The sequence below is a fragment of the Heptranchias perlo genome, chromosome 21 (assembly GCF_035084215.1).
Source record: "Heptranchias perlo isolate sHepPer1 chromosome 21, sHepPer1.hap1, whole genome shotgun sequence".
In the NCBI taxonomy this organism is placed as follows: Eukaryota; Metazoa; Chordata; class Chondrichthyes; order Hexanchiformes; family Hexanchidae; genus Heptranchias; species Heptranchias perlo.
Window position 1 is genome coordinate 32942097 of NC_090345.1, and position 21321 is coordinate 32963417.

General features: G+C 41.8%; 1 protein-coding gene across 1 annotated transcript in view; it reads left to right on the forward strand.

Annotated features, from left to right (window-relative positions):
• Window positions 1–14518: 14518 nt before the first annotated feature.
• LOC137340111 (kinase non-catalytic C-lobe domain-containing protein 1) overlaps window positions 14519–21321 on the forward strand; it is a 181570-nt gene continuing 174767 nt past the window's right edge. The window contains exon 1 of the mRNA XM_068002426.1: window positions 14519–14598. Within this exon, the coding sequence (XP_067858527.1) occupies window positions 14521–14598 (78 nt within the window). The 5' untranslated portion in view covers window positions 14519–14520. The remainder of the gene's footprint in view (window positions 14599–21321) is intronic.

Genomic DNA, 21321 nt, shown 5'->3' on the forward strand with positions numbered 1-21321 from the left:
ATTGGCCTTTTTGTAGATTGTTTCTCCACGCAGCTGACAAAATAAATTGATTGATTAGTGATAAACTGCATAGCTAGCTACAAATGTAACCATTTTTGACATGTATTTCCATTGACTGATGTATTGAACCTTAGGCACACTTACCTTTATAACTACTGACATTTACAAAACACTTTAGGTACTATGCAAATAATTATAGCTCGGGAAGAAAATGAATTATATGGAAAGAAAGCTCGCCTACAGCAGGATGTCGATTTTAGTTCTGCAGAAAGCATCGTTTACACAGACTGAATAATAATCAAAACAAGATCACAAACAGTGCCATCTACAGGCCTTGGCAATTATATGCAGTTTCTTTTGCATGTTGTTATGATTTGAATTACATGAAACAGTAACTAGCCTTAAAAGTTAATGTTTTTGATGCATTAATCATTTTACAAAGCCTGGTTTATATGGAATATTCAAAGAACTCTATAGTATATTCATGCACTATGCATCAGTCTTTTTAAAAGTCTTGTGCCTACACATATGTCCATTGCATCATACTTGAAAGTGTTACACTTTAAAGCATTGTATGCCCGTAACACGTAAATTAGTGACTGGCTGAAAAGACAACTTTGCTGTTGCTTTACCAATCAAATTGCTAATTGAATAGGAACAAATTAAAAGCAGTCCGATACAGTTGGTAAATACCAAGTGAGGAAAGTAGGCAACAAAAAACTGAGCAATCAATTTTTTTTTTTGGAAAACTACCAATATTGAACTAGGAAATAATAGGAAATATCAATTCTGAATTTGCAAATTAAAAAGAGGTGACTAATCAAATTCCTCCAAGAATGTTGTGAACTTGGTCCAAATTTCTCCCCCAGCTGAAGATTTACCAGTAAAAGTAACATTTATAACATAAAACACCATACAGCTTTGATTTTTTACTTCTATGTACAGTGTTGTGAATCCTTGGAAAATATTTTCTTGGAGTGGCCTACCCTGTGTTGGGAGCCTGAGGCTCAATTTGGAGTATCTGCCTGGACCTTGAACTATGAGGTTGGGTTTTGTTGCCCTTTGTTCCGCAAAGGCCTTAGTTCCTCCCAATTTTCAGATGCCTGTGCCAATCACCGCAAGTCTTTACCCCCTTTAATTTTCACTCCAGAATGCAGTTTAAAAATCACTCCCTTCTGAGTCTGATGAATCACACATTATACAGATGAGATACTTACTGAACTTATCTTTCTTAAAAGGGGAGTGAGACGAGATTATCCACTGTCACCTATCCTATTCAATGTCTTCATTAATGATTTGTTGGATGGCATCATAAAGGATAGCCTTGGAGTGCCTGTCCTGGGCATTTCTAAAAGTATTGGGTGCTTCTTTTCACAGTTAATATTGTGTTGTTGGTGAATTCAACTGAGAACCTAATGCACTCTGTTCAACATTTGAACATTGGGCAAACCAGTGGCATATGGGATGAGTGTCCCAGGTGCATATTATAGTTTTGCATGGCCCAAGGGGGAATCACAATGGTATTGATTGTCCCATTTTTTAATTCATATCAGGACCTGGAGGTTCTGGTGGATGCCAGCTTCAGCCTGGACACATTCCTCCAGGACCACAGTGAAAAGAGCCAAAGAGCACTGTGCCCTTTTTTGCCCTTCAATGACAGATTAAGCTTATGAAGTACAAGACATGTTCAAATAATTGTCATTCATGGATCAGAACTTTTAGGCATGCAACAAAAAATAAATTTGTTCTTCAGATGTGGGCAATTCTGGCATTGCTGGCATTTATTGCCCATCTTTAGTCACCCTGAGAAGGTGATGGGGGGCCTTCTCTTTGAACTACTGCAGGCCTGTGGTGATGGTGCTCTCACAATGATGTTAGGTAAGGAATTCCAGGATATTGACCCAGCAATGATGAAGGAATGGCGATATATGTCCAAGCCAGGATAGTATGTGACTTGGAGGGGAACTTGGAGGTAACTGGTCTCCCCATTACAATGCTGCTCTTGTCCTTCTCAGTGGTAGAGGTTGTAATCGAAGGAAGTGATGTTGAAGTAATCTTGGTGAGTTGTTGTAGTGCATCCTAAAGATCACGCATACTGCAGCCATAGTATGCTGGTGGAGCAGGGGATGGATATTGAATCTAGTGGCAGAAACACTGATAAAACAAACAGCTCTATCATTGATGTTAAGCTTTTTGAGTTGTTTTGGCTGCACCCATCCAGTTGAGTGGTGAGTATTCCGTCACACTCCTAACATGAGCTTTGTAGATAGTGGAGAGGCTTTGAGGGGACAGGAGGTGAAATACTCGTCGCAGAGTACCCAGCTTTTGTTCTGCTCATCTAGCCATGGTATTGATATGTGTGATCCAGTTGGGCTTCTGCTTAATGGTGACTTCCCCCCACTAGCACTCCCAACCCCATCCCTGCCCTGGTAGTGTAGTTCACCCATCTAAAACGGGCACGAGTGTTTTGCCTTGCCTGTCCTCTGGAAGTAGACATCTTAAAGATGTATTGCATTCGTGAATATTGGTTGCAGCGTTTAATTATTCTTCATTGAACAATTAATTTAGTCTGCATTTTCCTCTGCATATTAATTCCTGTTAATGCAGAGGACAAATAATTTGCATATCAAGACTTTTAGTTACCAATCCTTTTCCTACAGCAGTCTTGTTTGCAGCTGTAATTTTGTTTGCAGCAAATGGAGCTCTCAGGATGGGAATTCCTTTCAGGATTCAAATAGCGCTTCCAAGATTTGGAATGAGGAAGATGAATTCATGAGAGAACAACAAAGGCAGATGTGATTGTACCTCAGCCATTATGCACGCACCCATCATTACTCCAGCGGGCACAGCGATAGACCACAGACTGTTCTAACTGGACATGTCAGAGGAGACTCAAAGTAGAAAAGTCACCTGATCCGGATGGGATGCATCCTAGGTTACTGAGGGAAGTAAGGGTGGAAATTGTGGCAGCTCTGGCCACAATCTTCCAATCCTTCTTAGATATGGGGGCGGTGCCAGATGACTGGAGGATTGCAAATGTTACACCCCTGTTCAAAAAAGGGGAAGAGATATAAACCCGACAATTACAGGCCAGTCAGCCTAACGTCAGTGGTAGGGAAACTTTTAGAGGCAATAATCCGGGACAAAATTAATTGACACTAAATGAAAGTCAACACAGATTTGTTAAAGGAAAATCATGTTGATTGAGTTCTTTGATGAAGTAACGGAGCGGGTTGATGAAGGTAGTGTGGTTGATGTCGTGTATATGGACTTTCAAAAGGCAATTGATAAAGTACCACATAATAGACTTGTTAGCAAAATTAAAGCCCATGGGATTAAAGGGACAGTAGCAGCATGGATATAAAATTGACTAAGGAAGAAAAAAGAGAGTAACGGTGAATGGTTGTTTTTCAGACTGGAGGGAAGTATACATTGGTGTTCCCCAGGAGTCGGTATTAGGACCGTTGCTGTTTTTGATATATATTAATGACTTGGACTTGGTTATACAGGATATAATTTCAAAGTTTGCAGGTGACATGAAATTCAGAAATGTAGTAAACCGTGTGGAGGCTAGCAACAGACTTTAGGAGGACATAGACTGGTGAAATGGGCAGATGAAGTTTAACGCTGAGAATTGTGAAGTGATACATTTTGGTAGGAAGAATGAAGAGAGGCAATATAAACTAAATGGTACAATTTTAAAGGGGGTGCAGGAACAGAGAGGCCTGGTGGTGTATGGTGGCAGGACAAGTTGAGACAGCTATTAAAAAAGCATATGGGATCCTGGGCTTTATTAATAAAGACATAGAATACAAAAGCAAGGAAGTTATGCTAAATCTTTATAAAACACTGGTTGGGCCTCAGCTGGAGTATTGTATCCAATTCTGGGCACCCCGCTTTCGGAAGGATGTCAAAGCCTGAGAGAGGGAGCAGAATAGATTTACTAGAATGGTACCAGGGATGAGGGACTTCAGCTTTGTGGAGAGATTGGAGAAGCTGGGGTTGTTCTCCTTAGAGCAGAGAAGCTTAAGTGGAGATTTGACAGAGGTGTTCAAAATCATGAACAGTTTTGATAGTTTCTCCTTATTTACTCTATTTCCAGTGGCAGAAGGGTCGAGAAACAGAGGATACAGATTTAAGGTAATTGACAAAAAAGCCAGAGGCGACATGAGAAAATATTTTTTTATGCAGTAAGTTGTTATGACATGGAATGCAATGCCTGAAAAGTGGTGGAAGCAGATTTAATAATAACTTTCAATAGGGAATTGGATAAATTCTTGAAGGGAAAAAAATTACAGGGCTATGGGGAAAGAGCAGGTGTGTGGGACTAACTGGATAGCTCTTTCAAAGAGCCAGCACAGGCACGATGGACCGAATGGCCTCCTTCTATGTTGTATCATATTGTGAAACTATGAGACCTGTCTTTGCCACCTCCACTTCACAAAGGAGGCTGTCACAGAGCTATGCCATCTCCTCCAGGTTGATCTGCACACAACTTCAACAGCAGGGATAGCTCTTCCCATACCATTAACGGTCACCACTGCATTTAGCTTTTATGCAACCAAATTCTTACATGTCCCACTGCATGGGATATGTGCCAGATCTGACAGTCTGTGGTCTGTAAATGTATCAAACAAGTGACAGACAGCATGTTTCTAAAGGGCAACATTTTCATTACGTTTCCCTGTGGAAGGAGCACAGAACATTTGCCAAGTGGCAGGATTCCCAAGAGTGCAGGCATCCATGTGACCTTTCAAACTCCTCACATGAACCTCGTGATCCACATGAACATTACTGTTAGGTTGGAATGGAATTTTGTGAAGGCAGACTACGAAGCTGGATGATGGCAGAGAGATGTTGGGGGAGGATCGTGTCGTCAACCAAGTGCCGAATGCTTCAGAGATCAAGGAGGCATAAGGCACCATTGTCACCATCACAGAGGATGCTGCTCATGAGGGTTTTTCAGTTCATTCCATTCTATTCCATCAATATGCAGGTGGTGTTGCACCACAGAAACTTCTTAAAGCCAGTCAATGCCCAGTATTCTGGAAGCAGCCCATAATGCCTTCATTATGAGCTAGTCCACCGTTCCCATACTATTTGAAGGCACATGGAGACTGGGACTGGTGGTTACTAAAAGACCAGAGCTATTCTCTTCAGGCTGATAACTCACTGAAGTAACCCCAGAACAGCAACTGAATGGAAATACAAGACACATGTCTCAACCAGAATTAGTATTGAGCGTACCATTGGGATGCTCAAGCAAAGATTCCACTGTTTGTGCCAATTAAAGGGGATCCTACTGTATACCCAGCAAAGGTATCCAAAATAATCATCATCTGCTACATGTTGAACAACTTTTCTGTACAAAGAGGAATAAGCTTGCAACAAAATAAAGAGACTCAGACAGAGCCGTTGGCAGAGATGGAAGAGGAAAAAGACATGAAGGAAGGTAACAAGCATCCAGGAAGAATGTTGCTCTAGTCAGTAATATAGAACTGCTTCAGTTAAGTCCTTAATCCATCCTCTGCATAAACACTCTTGACCAATTGGGTACCATAGAGTAACCCACTGTGATTATGGTGCTTTATCCTTCCTCATCCTCTTTGGTCTGCCTGCAATGTTTGACACAGTTGACCATGCCATCCTCCCCCAATGCCTCTCCTCCATTGTCCAGCTTTGAGAAACTGCCCTTGCTTAGTTCCACTCTTACCTATCTGAATGCAGCCTGTGCATCTACAGCAATGGCTTCTCTTCCCTTCGCTGCACTGTCACCTCTGGATTCCCCAAGGATCTATTCTTGCCTTTCTCCTCTTTCCTCAACTACATGCTGCCCCTTGATGACATCGTCCACAGGCATGGGCTCAGCTTCCAAATGTATGCTGATGATATCCAGGTCTAATCTCCACCACCTCTCTTGATCCCTTTGACTAGCCCTCTGCTGTCAGATTGCTTGAAAACTACACTTCCAAAATCTCTCTCACATATACACACCTGCACCATTTGTCATCTAAGGTTCAGGCAAAATCTCCAATTTTAGGCCTGAAGTAAACTCAAGCATAGGCCTGGGAGAGAAGGGCAGGCCCGTGTAAGGAAAACTTCTTACTGGCATTCAGAACATTAATTGACTAACTTTGTGGGTAAGTTTATTGATTTATTTGAGAACAGTGTAATTTTTTCATGTTTATGCCATAAATGTTATTTCTAATTGTGTCTACTGACCTGAATGAGGAGAGAAAATGGGATCTGAAAGCAAGTTTGAAAAAAATGTTTGAACGATTTGATAGTTTTATCTTGTGTCCATTTCTGATTCCTGAATAGTAGTTTATGAAAAAAAAAATTTTGATGGGTTGGGTATATGGGGTCACCAGTCCACAGAAAGTTCCTTACGAAATTAGCCTCCAATTGACCTCTAGATGGACCTATTTAGATCACTTCCTCACAGGAAATGCCTGAGCCATGGTCTTAAAGGGGCAAACCAAGTTAAACAGCACTGCATCTTACCAAGTAAGGATTGTAGCCATGCTCTAGGCCTCAGATCACTATAAGCAGCACCACAAGAGATCAGCAGGTATACTCACGTTTTGTTGTCATGCCATCATGAAAGTTAGTGGCAGTCACCATGCTTCCTGCCACTATGGGTATTTACTATTCCCCAACTGAAAAAAATTGGCAAGTACCTCCTCTCAAGCCTCTGCAATCAACTACCAGAAGGTATGCAAAAGCAGCTCAGCTTGACTAATGTTACAACTTCCTGCCTTCTCACTTACTGTGAAAAAGCTTCTTTTTTTCTGGCACCTATCCCAGTTACTCGGTGAAACTCAGTACTTGGTTGTTCTATATTCAAGCAATACACTCTGCCAACAGACTGTGTAAACAATTGTTTTTCTTTTCAACTTATTTTTTTGGCGGGATGAAAGGCAAGGCATGATGCATCTTTTCCATGTAATCTAAAATGTAATCAGGTGTGTATGATGTCCTTTACTATAACAGTCTGATATTTTTAATTCATTCTCGAGATGTGGACATTACTGGCAAGGCCGGCATTTATTACCCATCCCTAGTTGCCCTGAGAAGGTGGTGGTGGGCCGCCGCCTTGATACAATTGAGTGTCTTGCTAGGCCACTTCAGAGTGCAGTTAAGAATCAACCATGTTGGTGTGGGACTGGAGTCACATCTAGGCCAGACCAGGTAAGGACAATGGGTTTCCTTCCCTAAAAGACATTAGTGAACCAGTTGGGTTTTTACAAGAATCTGACAGCTTCAAAGTCACTTTTACTGAAACCAGTTTTTTATTTCAAGAATTTTTAAACTGAAATCAAATTCTCAAACTGCCATGGTGGGATTTGAACTCACTTTCATAACCACTAAACTACCATACCTCACTGTAAATGAGTATGTGTCAAATCTCTCATGGTAAAGAGGGATATGTTTCCTCAAAATCTAATGAAGCTTGCGTTAAGTTTCACAAAAAACACATTTTCAGACAAAAGAAACCTCTGAATGCATTCTTGTTGTTAATTAGGCTATCATGAGTGCTAATGTTAAGACTGAATTTTTATTCAATCTGGACAGACTTTTACCAACAGGACTAAGTATAGAGAGATTCAAGTTTAAAACTATGGACAGAATATGACAAATGAAATTGTATATTTTGTGAGCGGTGATGTGGAAAGCACAAAATAAGAAAATCAGATATGACAATAGTTTGGAGCTGACTGGAAGACCTATTCCATGAAACACCCTTTTGCAGCCAGGGGGCGTCCATGTACCACATTTATCTCTAGCACATGTTTCATCAACAAAAGAGGTTGCTACTCATGTGTTGTCTCAGTTTCTTTCCCATCCTGTGTGGCTTTGATTAATTGGTGGGCAGAGTGAAAAAAACTCAGGACATTCCTGGTCTAACAAACTAGTATTTTTGCAAGTCCAGAGGCACATTTACATTTCAGCACACACCCTGAGAGAGTGGCGCTTAAAATGGAGACCTGCAATCTTCATGCCCTGTTCACAACTATTTACCTTTCTTTGAAGTTGCACCAAGACAGGGATTATTTGGAGGCTAGCAACATGTAATTGATAGCTAAAAGGGATTGCAATGTTGCTCATTTAGAGGTAATTGAAGACTTTGCAACAATTTGCAGGAATGCACAAAATATGGGTCTCTGTTGCAATTGGGTCTCCAGAGGTCCTCAATTTAAATTACAGCATACACTTCTTCAATATAAAAATGCCTTAAGTGGCACGAGACAGTATGGGTCCCTTTGACTCCTTGCCCATGTTTAAGACTTCCGTCCTTGAATGGGTGACCATACAATACCAATCAGCTATGTCTGCTGGGGCTCTGAAAGTTTTCCATCATCAGTGGATTGGTCAAAATCACAAGACAGTCCATTAACGAGCCCCCCCCACACTTTTTCTTGTTTGCCTATTTGTCAGTTCAGACCATGAATTGATTTTTGTGGTGCTTCTCTTCAAAGGGGAACACATTACAGGTCGGCAATAGGAAATCCCATTTAGAATTGAGGTCTGCAATACTGTATATTAACCCTCTCACTGGGCTGAATGATCTTTTCTTGTTACAGTTTCAACCTCTCTGCATCTAACCACTTGTCCAGAGCCTTAACCAATAACATATTGATGGATGATTTGAAAAATGTAAACTGTTGCTCATTCACTCCTACGGTTGCCTTGGTGTAAAAAAGCCAGAAATTCAGGCAGAGGCTTTAGAAGACATCAAAGCAAGCAAATCCATAGGGGCAGATAGTGTTTATTTAAAAAATTGAGAAAGGCAAGTGATGAGATTCATAAAGTGCTAAGCATTGTCATTTTTAGGGATATCCTACTAGATTAGAAACAAGCTATAGTAACACCCCAAATTTTTAGCCTCGTAAATAGTAGTTAACATAGCTTTAGAAGAGGAACATCCTGCCTGACCAACCTCATTCACTTTATTGAGGAGATGACATTCCAAGTGAACTGTGATAAATCATGACGTGTCAGGACTTCCAGAATGCCTCTAATAAAGTTCATCCCTCTTGGGCAGTGTAATTAAAGTTTCAGCATAGCTCGGTGGTAGGACTCTCACCTTGGGGTTAGAAGGTTGTGGGTTCAAGTCCCATTCCAGGGCCTCAGCATACAATCTAGACTGACACTTCAGTGCAGCACTGAGGGAGTGCTGCATTGTTGGAGGTGCTGAGAAGTTAAACAGAGGCTCTTTCTACCTGCTCAAGTGGTTGTAAAAGATCCCATGGCACTTTTGCAAAGAAGTTCTCCCAGTGTCCTTGCTAATATTCATCCCTCAACCATCACCATCAAAACAGATTAACTGGTCATTCATCTTATTGCTACTGTAGTGCGCAAATCTGCCATGTCTGCCTACAAAATAATAGTGACAGCACCTCAAAAATAATTCATTAGCTGTGAAGCACTTTGAAATATCATGAGGATATGAAAGATGCAAGTCTTTTTTTGTTTCTTTCCAACCAGACAGGAGATAAGCAATGCATAAAACATACTGTCTGTCTGGAACTCAAACTGCAGGCATGAGGTACTTTTACACTACAACTATAGCGCTGGTGCAATGCAACTTTTTTGCAGCATTGCTGCAGTTAAGGTGCAGCCTGAATCCGCAATCAGGGCCCAACCTGATACCAGAATGAAGAGGAGGCCTCACTCTGCTTTGGAGTCAGTTTGGGTTTTAACAATTGTTCTCTGAAATTCCTCGATAAATTGGTAGGGCGTATACCTGGTGGATCTATCTTGGGGTCAGGGGGACAGAGGCTTTAGGCCTCATTTAAGTTCTCCCTAGATTCTGCAGAAGGTGCGGGAGAGTGTGAGAGACATCTGCTCTAGCAAGAGTGCCACCATGCAAATGATGAGTTTAGGTCAGGATGAAAGATTCTGTGCTAAATTCTGTCGTTTCCACCAATCTAAGATATGCCACTCTAATGCAGGGGTAACTTAGAAAGCAGTTAAGGAAGGCCGATGCTGTATTTTAAAGGTGAATTGCTGTGTTTTATTGTCTTGTTATATAGAAGCTCATAACATTAATTTGGAGTGCTCTTCCTTGAAAAAAATTTGCATTTTATATTTAGAAGCTCATAGCTTAATTTGGAAGTCGCCCTTGAGACGTTTCTTGTTTGGGGAATATCCTAAAATGAAGGGGAAGGCTGCAAAATGTTTTTCCCCCTGGGTATTTCCCTTTATCATTTATTTGTTGGAGAAGGAAGAGAAGACCTGGGAATCTTGGCAGGAGATGACGATCTTTCTACAGATACCCAGCCACCAGGGTGTATAGCCCCAGAAGATCATTCCTCGATAAATCTATGGAGTTGTGTGTCAGGGGCCCTCTGAGTTCCATTGGACATATACAGAAGTTCCTGGAGCTGCCACTCCAGCATGCTCTGCATTGCAGAGATGCCCTCTCTTACAGTGCCACAAAGGTTGGCATTGAACGCCGCTGCCATTCCTGCCAACTGGAGAGTACCTTCATAAGGTTCTGATGTTCTGCAAGCTTTCGTCTTTCATGGCAGGAGCCCTGAGCTCATTATTTGAATGCTCAAAAGCCAGGGTCTGACATCTATTTAGCCTCTGCTCAGGGATATCATGCACCACCTCCAATACCTCATCCTGTAGCTTCCTTGTGAGTTGAAATCACCCGATATCAATTCCTCCCTAGACTATCTGTATCACCCCATGTTAACCTATCTGGGTTGGTGAGTGCAAATGATGGGGTTCCTGATGGAGTGGGCCAATTTCTGCAGGCCGTGACAGATGCTGAAGGTTCTAGCATTGGCTCCTCTCTCTCTCTCTCTCTGCAGCCTCTTTCTTGCCTCCATCTTTTGTGGCGATAAGAAGAATAAAAAATGAAATGAGTTTCCTGCTGCCCAATTTTTCTTTCCTGTTTCGCTCATTTAAGGATATCCTCAGAATATGAGCCTCAAAAAAGAAAACCACCTTTGACTGTTAGCATTTGGTCAGCACAAACCATCTGTGAATGCAGGATCTCCTACTTCTCCATCGCCTACAGCGTTAGCTAAGTGCGTTCCAAGGATTTGCATTCTCTCCTTCTCCTGTAGCCTGTTCTTTTCAAGACCTATGCACAATCTATTCCTGCATGACGAAAGAATGGTTGTTATTGTCGGTCACAGATTGTTTAAATTTGAGAATTCTCATCACTTACGGAATTTCCACAGAGATTTTGAGGCTTCAATGCTATATCTATTTAACTGAAGTTTTCCATGTGCAGATGTCATTAGTGCACAGGGTGAGGCCCTTAGATTTGTGAATGCACTTTTAGGGTGAATGTACAAAATACCCAAACTGCAGCTTGCAGTTAGTTACCTTTCGCTAACCTTATAGGGTCAGTTAACCTCATCCTGCATTTGATCAGGGTCTTGGGGGTTAGGGAATAGCTGCTCGCTATCTGTGTCACTTCCTTCTACATGGTCGGGAAAATGCTGGAATCCATTATTAAGGAAGTGGTAACAGGGCAATTAGAAAATCATAATATGATTAGGCAGAGTCAACTTGATTTTATGAAAGGGAAATCGTGTTTGACAAATTTATTAGAGTTTTTTGAGGATTTAACTAGCAAGGTAGATAAAGGCAAACCAGTGGATGTCGTATATTTGGATTTTCAAAAGGCATTCGATAAGGTGCCACGTAAAAGGTTGTTATGCAAGATACGGGCTCATGGGGTTGGGGGTAATAAATTAGCACGGATAGAGGATTGATTAATGGACAGAAAGAAAAGAGTAGGGATAAACGGGTCATTTTCAGGTTGGCAGGCTGGAGCAAGTGGGGTGCCGCAAGGATCGGTGCTTGGGCCTCAGCAATTTACAATCTACATTAATGACTTAGCTGAAGGGACAGGGTGTAATGTATCCAAGTTTACTGACCAAACAAAGCTAGGTAGGAAAGTAAGCTGTTAGGAGGACACAAAGAGTCTGTAAAGGGATATAGACAGGTTAGGGGAATGGGCAAGAAGGTGGCAGATGGAGTATAATGTGGGGAAATGTGAGATTATTCACTTTGGTAGGAAGGATAGAAAAATAGAATATCTTTTAAATGGTGAGAAGCTATTAAATGTTGGTGTTGAGAGAGATTTGGGTGTCCTCATTCAAGAAACACAAAAAGGTGGCATGTAGGTACAGCAAGCAATAAAGAAGGCAAATGGTATGTTGGCCTTTATTGCAAGGGGGTTGGAGTACATGAGTATGAAAGTCTTACTACAGTTGTACAGGGCTTTGGTGAGACCACACCTGGTGTACTGTGTGCAGTTTTGGTCTCCCTATCTAAGGAAGGATATACTTGCCTTAGAGGCAGTGCAACAAAGGTAAACTAGATTGATTCCTGAGATGAGAAGTTTGTCCTATGAGGAGAGATTGAGTAGAATGGGCCTATTCTCTCTGGAATTTAGAAGAATGAGAGGTGATCTCATTGAAACATACAAGATTCTGAGAGGGCTTAACAGGGTAGATGCTGAGAGGTGGTTTCCCCTGGCTGGAGAGTCTAGAACTAGGGGCATAGTCTCAGGATAAAGGGTCGGCCATTTAAGACTGAGATGAGGAGGAATTTCTTCACACAGAGGGTTGTGAATCTTTGGAATCCTCTACCCCAGAGGGCTGTGGATGCTGAGTCGTTGACTATGTTCAAGGCTGAGATAGAAAAATCTTTGGACTCTAGGGGAATCAAGGGATATGGGGATCGAGCAGGAAAGTGGAGTTGAGGCCGAAGATCAGCCATGATCTTATTGAATGGCAGAGGAGGCTTGAGTGACCATATGGCCTACTCTTCCTCCTATTTCTTATGGCTCTAGTGCTGTATTGCGCACTCTATTGCATCCCTCTGTGTCTTATCACTCACTCTCTGAGTAGTTTTCTGCTTGTTCCTGTTAGAATCATAGAAAGGTTACAGCACGGAAGGCCATTTAGCCCATCAAGTCCGTGCCTGCTCTCTGCAAGAGCAATCAATGTTGGAGCTATGAATTCTGGTTCTGATCTAAAAATAGTCCAGTGTTAAATGTTGTAGCTGCACCCTCAGAACCACTACCTCCCACCCCTTTCTCACATATTTTTGGGCCTCCCAGGGCCAGTGCACCAATTCCTAGTGTGACTCCTGCCTTTGTCCTGTCCAGCAATATTCTAATGAGTTGACTGATTTCTGGCAGGATCAGGGTTCGGTCCATCGGGCAGGCAAAAGACCCACCCTGCTGCACCTCTAGTGACAGATTTCAGGACTCAGACATTCAGGGCCCTGGTTCACACTACATGAGGCCAATTTTAAAAGCCCCTCCTGGCATAAACGGGATCTTGACATGGGTGGCCAAAGTTCACACGTATTTCAGGCAGGAGGCCACTTGTAGTCTGCAAATCGAGATCCTGTGATGTACAGAGGACATTTGTAATTTTCAGGTGCAAATTGGCAGAGCAGGTGTCACGCATACATTTATAACAGAATCGGCGGTCCTAAGGGGGCCGCTCAGAAAACTGCTTAAGTTTATCTCTAACTTTTATTTTTATGGGACCAGGAGTGAACCTCACGTAAAAAATCATCCCCCACAAGTTTAGAATTGGTGTAAAGCTCAAACCCTTCTGCATGGACACTGACATTGCACCCTAGAGTCACTCAGGGGTCATTTGAGTGCCCTGATTGGGGGGGGGGGGGGGGAACTGTAGGTTTTCCTTTCTGGACCGATGAGGCACCCAAGTGCCGAATGGGATCTTTTGACCGTATCTGGTGATGCCTCCCCTGGTCCAATAACAGAACTCACTCTGGCCTCCGCGGTTTCAAACGTCAATCACAGGCTGCTTTAAATCAAGTCTGGGGGCTGCAAGTGGGGCGCGAGTTCGCCTTTCATTAAAATCAAACAGGACGCCGAGTTGTAATTGTGTTTGTTGACCGCGCTGCGTCCCGCCAGGCGCGCCCGTGGACAGCGCGGTAACACCGCCGCAGTGCCGGCGGAGGCGGAGTCCGGCTCTGGAGGGAGGGGGAGGAGGAGGAGGAGGATGATGATGCGGGTTGCTGGTGTGTCGAGCTGTTGCCATGGCAGCAAGCATTTAGCAAACTGACCGAGAGCAGCGTTTGCTACGACCAGGCAGGGAGTTTAAAAAACATATATATATATATTTTGTTGTTGTTGGAGAAAGAATGATCAAACTATCACAATCTCAGCTGGACGGCGTAACAGGGAAACATTTGTGACTAATAGTCTTTTTAATTACTGTGAAGAGCGAGTTCCGCAGGGGGGAAAAAAAACTGGTCATGGACATGACATGAATTCATGTTTCTTTTTTAAAAAGTCTCTGCTGAATACTCTTCCTTCGGCGATGCGTATAATCCTTTCTGAAGAGGCACGACTGCACTAATAGTAGTTTTGCAACCTGCAATAAAATACATGTAATCGTCAGCGGGCACAGATCCGTGCTCACAGTTTTGTTTTCTGCTCTTTTTTTTTGGTATCACCAAAGTAAATTATTTACTGTCGGGTACCAATTAAAAATACTTGGAAAGGCGATGGCTCTGTACTATGATGAAGACGATGAAAGAGAATACTATGAATTTGAACCGCTTCCTACGCTTTTAGAAGATGAGGTAGGTCGGGTAACCGTCTGGATTGATATTCGTGCGGTATTTAAAGTATTTTAAATAAGTACATGAGGTTTTGGCCATTTAGCAAGTTGCTGGCGTGATGTCTCCATTCAGGTCACCTCGCCCCCTTTTTTTAATGTACAGTTTCTGATTAGAATTAATCCAAATAATCATTCTGGTAGAAATCTCAAAATAGATACGTTGTTAGGCCAGTCGCTTCTCTCCAGCCACTTGTAACCCGCAATGCAACTTTAATAGATTAGGCAAAGTTACAGAAGCATTCGGTTAATAGGCGAATTTTATCTGGAAAATAACCTCGTTACTATGCGATTTTTTTTTAAAAAAGTTTGATTCGATAAGGTGCACTGCGAGCTGCATTGTCTTGGCAGAAATTGAATATTGTAATTTTGAGGAAATGCATTTTAATCTGCCAACTGGTAAGCTGTTTTCAGTTGTAGGTAACAGTATCAGTAATCAAGTCAAACAATTATACTGAATCTTGTCTAGTTTATAATTTATGTGTGTTTATACAGTTTATAAAGTAACTATAGTTTATCTCTAGATAGTATACAGTAAAAGTTGCAATTGATGCAGTGCAAGCTTTTGGCTCAAAGAGCCACTGCAACAACATGATGCAATTCATTTTGAAATGGGTCATTGCAAAAAAAATATATTAAATATGCATTGCAAGTATTAATAACTATGGAAGGATATGATATAGTAGCTATAATGGTTTGGACAGGACTTGTAATTTGCTGGTGTTAACATTTTCATGACATAACGAGGAAAAGGACAGGGCTACAATAATAATGGATTTTATCACTGTGCTACAATACAAGAATGTTCTAGAGTATTGGATTAAGACAATTGGATACAGTTAAGAAATAGGAAGGGAAATGGTACAGTTCCTGGTGTGCATTACAGTCCACCAAACAGTAGAGATAAGGTAGAAGGGGAGATCTACAGTTGATAGAACAAGAACAATGGGACAATAATACTGGGTGATTTTAACTATTTGAAGATAGACTGAGATAAAAGTAATGTATGTTGTCAAAGTGGGGAACACTTTTTGGAATGCACCCGGGACTGCTTCTCTTGTCCAACAAGGAACCGAGAGTTGCTTGATTTAGTTCTGGAAAATTAGGTGCATGAAATAATTGATGTAATAAGGGTGTTGGTCTAGAAAAAAGCAAAATTCAGTGTGATAAGATGAAATCGGACCCAAATTAACTTGGCAGATAGGTTAGCAAACAGGTCAGTGGACCAGCAATGGGAAATCTTTAAATTTGAGATGGATAGAGTACAAAATAGTTATATTCTGATAAGACAAAAAGATGATGCATCAAAGAATAGAGTTTCACAAATAAGTAGCAAAATTAAAACTAAACTGAAAGAGAGGCATATGATAAAATTAGGGTCAGCAATACCAAAGAAAACCATGAGGAATATAGAAAGTGTAGTGGGGAGGTGAAAGGGAGACTAGAGGGACTGAAAAGGAATGAGAGAAAAGACTAGCAGAGGATATAATAAGAAATTATAAGAAATTATAAGGACATTGAAGCAATGACATGGGGCACGCAAAAAGATGATACTGGCACAAAAATTGAATAAAACTGATCTCATATCATTTACAATCTATGTTATTTTATTTAAGATAACTTGAAGTGATTCCAAGATGGTAATCTAACATTGGGGTCTGTATAGTATTAACTTGTTCAAATTTCTTTAAGGTTTGAAGTTGTCCAAATATATTGGAGCCATATTTTTGGACTGGAGTGATGGACATTATGGCACTTTAACCGGGTTGGAGCTGTAAGCACAGCCATTAAGTGTAGAGCCTAAGGGAGTCCATTTTGTTCAGAGTACTGCCCCATTCTATAAAGAAAAATTGTGGTTTTGCTACTACTTCGTTTGTAGTCAATTCTTATTGCACCATGGTGATCTTCAAGTCAGTACTGAGATGCCAGAGAAAGAACATACGCAAAAGAATGGTTCTGAAATTAAGAGAGTTACAGTAACAGAAGATTATTTTCAGTGTTGTTTGTCAGATGCAGAGCTTCATAGATCTAAAGGTGGAATTTTTGACAACTTCTACTTTGGTCAGGGCTGAGCTGGATTACTGAATGGCTGCACTGCAGTCCACCATGGTGGAAGTGACACCTGACACACTGACTGTTAGAAACATTGGGGGGAAAATTGGATAGGGCCTGTTTTTGAGCGGGGGTAGCATGATCCGCTATTATCCCGCTCCCAATGGTCCCTGCGCAGGCAGGACGAGATTTTCGTCAGGCCTGAGGACTTACCTGCAATCTGTGTTGGAAATCAGTGTTGAACGAGGATTCCATGCAATTTGTACTTTCCACCAGCAGAGGGAGCTCCAATCTCTTAAAGGCACGCTGCCTGTTAGAAATCTCTTAAAGGTAGCTGATACCTGTTATTTGCTGAAAATAACAGTCTGCTGTCTGCATAGAGTCTGAACGGAGATCAGACATTGCACATGCATAACACAGATGCAGCTCCCATCCCTATGTTTACAAACTGATGAGTTATGTTAAAACATTGAATAAAGGTTGCGCACTACTAAATCACACATCCTCCACTCTGCATGCCAGACCTCACCAACCTGCCGATCTGAGTTGGTACCAGGCCTTCGAGAGTGCATGCACCAAGGTTCTCTGCTGATGCACCAGAAGGAGAGACATCCTATATCCGCTGGGTGGGGGGTGGGGGTGGGGGTGGGTGGTGAAAGAGACCCTCCAGACATATATCCAAAAGGCAGTGGGAGGCAGCGGGGGACGAAGTCAATGCCAGGCGCACAGCATCATGAACATGGATGCAGTGCAGGAAGAAGTTCAATGCTTTGACATGAGTGGTCAAGGTGAGTGAGGTCAACAGTCAAGTGGCGTCTCCTACCAACTGCACCACGAACCATATCTGCTGCTCCAAACACAACATCCCCCCCCCATCACGCACGTACCAACAAACTCTTTCCATCAGTACTCAACCCTCTCACCTTCACATATTACAACTGTTGCAAACCGCCCACCCACAACTCACAGGCCACACACGCTGGCAGCTATTCAACCATGATAGGCACATCACCCAGACACATGTCCCTCTTTCTTGCAGGAGAAGCTGGCACATATCAGGAGGCAGCAAGTGGCGGTGGCATTTAGCCCCTCGCGCCTGTTCTGCCATTCGATGAGATCAGGGTGGACCTGTGACCTAACTCCATATACCCGCCTTAGCCCCATATCCCTTAATACCCTTGGTTCACAGAAATCTATCAATCTCAGATTTAGAATTCTCAATTAAGCTAGCATCAACTGCTGTTTGCAGAAGAGCGTTCCAAACTTCTTCTGCCCTTTGGTGTAGAAGCATTCCTAACTTCACTCCTGCATGTCCTGGCTCTAAATGTTAGGTTATGTCCCCTAGTCCTAGTATTCAAGTATAGGAGACCTCCAAAAACAGTTACAAATGTCTCAGCAACCAGAAGAAATAATCCAGCCACTAACCTGTAAATCCTGTTTGGTCCCTTTAAATAGCACTGGTGGGGGGTCCTCCAGGCACTCTAAGACACGTTCAGATGGTCGGGGTTAAAACTGTGCGTTGAATTGTGCGTTAAGTGCCAAAATGGTGTCTATCACTTTAAATCAGCGTTGCACTCTGATTGAAGCCATTTTCTCCCTACTTTACATGATTCCAGTGTTCGTTATCTGCGCCTGCGCTAACTCCTATAACAAGATGGCGTCTGGCACACGTCACACTGGAAACGTGCGCACCCAAGACCCCACCTTGGATGTCTGAGAGGCCGTGTAGCGCCGAAACAACGGGCACTACACAGCCCAATTTAGCGCTCATTATATTTATAATATCTACTACATGCAACACGTTACAAAGAATTATTACACACAATATATGGATGTGCTGTATTGTAAAACGCCTCCCCAGTGATCCAGACACCTAAATCACCGTTTGAAAACACTAAAGGGGTCATTTTAACTTTCGGCAGTGGCCGAAAACGCATGGTAATGGATCAGTTGCCCACCAGATACCCCATCCGATTTTTCAATAGAAAGGAGAATCGGGCAGGTTGTATAATGGGCAGCTGATCCGCTTTAGCCCATTTACACCTGGCGGCGAAAGTTACCTCTTAAAACTTCATCATATAACTCATCACATCACTTTCTGTGTTTGGTTACACTATGTCCTGCCACTAGTAACTTGTGCAATATTATCAGCAAAGCTTTTAGACCTTAGCCAAGATCTCCAGAAGTCAGTCTTGCAATTCATTATCCAACTCCAACAACTAATATGACAGGTTAAGAAGGAAGGAGTCAAGTGTTGAGCTTGGGTATTGTGCATTCAACTGTAAGAATTATTTTCTGAGAATTGTAGAGATCTGGATTTTGAAGGAATGAAAGTTTTCATGATTGATGTACTTGAGTGGATTGAGTATTAGTATCTGTATTTCTCTACACACTCGACTACATTCTGGAAGCCAGAAATAGCATATATTTTTGCTGTCCAGTTACTTATCTGCATTCTTGTGAATCCACTGAGCCTCCAAAACAATGTAGCTGTCAGCACTTGGCTGGATGTGGATACTGGACCTTACCTGAAAATTAAGCACCTGGTTCCTCGGGAGTTCCAGCAACTAAAGAAAAATAATGCATCCATCACTTTCACAGACATAGGCAAAGCAGTTGGAGTTGGTGATGAACTTTTTTAATCCATTTCAAGCATTAGGCTCAGTTCAACTAATACTTACTTGAAAGTCTGAATTTCTACATATACTGCTTCCTAAGATCAGCTAAGAGTCACATACAAGACCTAAACAATCCCTCCCTGAGGCAAATTATTCTCCTTACTCTCCAATGGGCTCCCATCTCTCCTCTTTGCTCCTCTAATATCATTATAGGTAGCATTAGTGGTGCAAATATCATGTTCTCAATCAACAATTTGGTTTGCTGCATTGTTAAAGCCTGGTTTGCAATTGTCTTAAAGCACAGTTGTGTATGCCATTTTAATTGGATCCACCGCCAACCCAATTATTGCTCAGTTGTTATTATTAGTTCATCAAGATTAGTTATTTACTACCGTGTTATATAATAATAGAAGTCACATAAACATTGAAAGCAGCTCTAGTAAGTGACATTTGTAGATATGGCTCCGAAACCCCCTGCACTACCCACATTGATGACCAAGTGTATGTCATAGCTATTGGTGTCCATTTGTCACCTGTTGCTGGTTGCCTTTTCTATGACAATGCTTTTCTTTTATTGTTAACACAAAATTGGCTTTAAATTGTGTGGTGCCATCTTTGACTACATTTCCCCAGGTTGTTGGATGAATGCTACACTCCTTAGTTCTTCGCTTTAGGCTATCTTTGAAATGTTTGCTTTGACCCTCTACTCTGCTGCTTCCTGCCATCATTTGATTATTGAACATAGCTTTGGGAAATTGTGCTTCTGACATGCAGAGAATGAAGCTGTGGCTGTATAATTGTGACTGCAAAGCTAATCTTGTTGGCACGCTGTAGCTTTAAACATTTACTACTGTCTTAAACCAACAGCAGCATATACAAACTGGTGCCCAAAGTACACTTAATGCCTAGATTTTCATTTACCATGTCATTAAATGGGTGTAAAAAATGTCAACATTTAGAAAAATAAATATAAATTTATTCTGATTCAGTTTGTGGTGGATCAGTAAAGTATTTTTATTATGAACATTTTAAAAATTATTGACCAGTATTAGTATGTATTGTTAGGACAACCCAATACAAAACAAAAAGCATTATACTGTCCTTGTATGAGACCTTGGTTAGGCATCACCTGGAACACTGCGTCCCATTTCGGTCCCCTCACATGGTAGGTGATGTAAGGTTCAAAGGAGGGTCATTAGACAGATATCAAACTTAAATGCCCTCAGTTACCATGATAGGCTTAGAAAGCTAGGTCTTTTTTTACTGTAGATAAGTGAAGACTGTGAGGAGATTTGATTAAGATCTTTAAAATATGAAGAGATTAGACGCTGTCCATGTGGATAAACTATTTGAGTTAGATAGGTTAGGAAGGACCAGGGGATATACATATAAGTTATGTAAGCATAGAACCAGATTAGATGTCAGGAGGTTTTTCTTTTCTCAGAGGGTCATTAACCTCAGGAAATAGTTGCTGGATTCACTGCAAGTGTTCAGCAGGGAGCTGGCTGAGTTCCTAGCTACGACCAATATCGCATCTTATAAAAGGTATGTATGGCATTGGGCAAAGTGTCTCACAATCACTGGTCTCCTGGAACTTGTTTCGATAGCTTTGGTGTTGGAGAGGAATTTCTCAGATTTTTAAAATTCTTTAAATTGGCCGAAGTGTTTTTTTTCCTCTGGGCTTTTGCCTCTCCCAGGAGATCATGTGGCTGCTGGTGGGTGGGGGGTGGGGGGGTGGGTGCGATTGGGTTCTTGGTGCTCAGTTGCACCATGACAATATTGGACAGGCTCGATGGATAACTGGTCTTTACCTGTCCACCATTTTTGTATGTTCATATTTCATTCCCCTTCCTACTTCCCCCTCCCAGATTCTGCATTGTGTTCAATTGGGAAGCTTGAACGTAAGCCAGCATCAATATATTGCAGTGTCTATACTGTAGAATGTGCTGTAATCAGAGCTAGTCTGTTGAATGATTATTATTTCTCAACAATCAACTAATGACAAAGTATAAGTTATA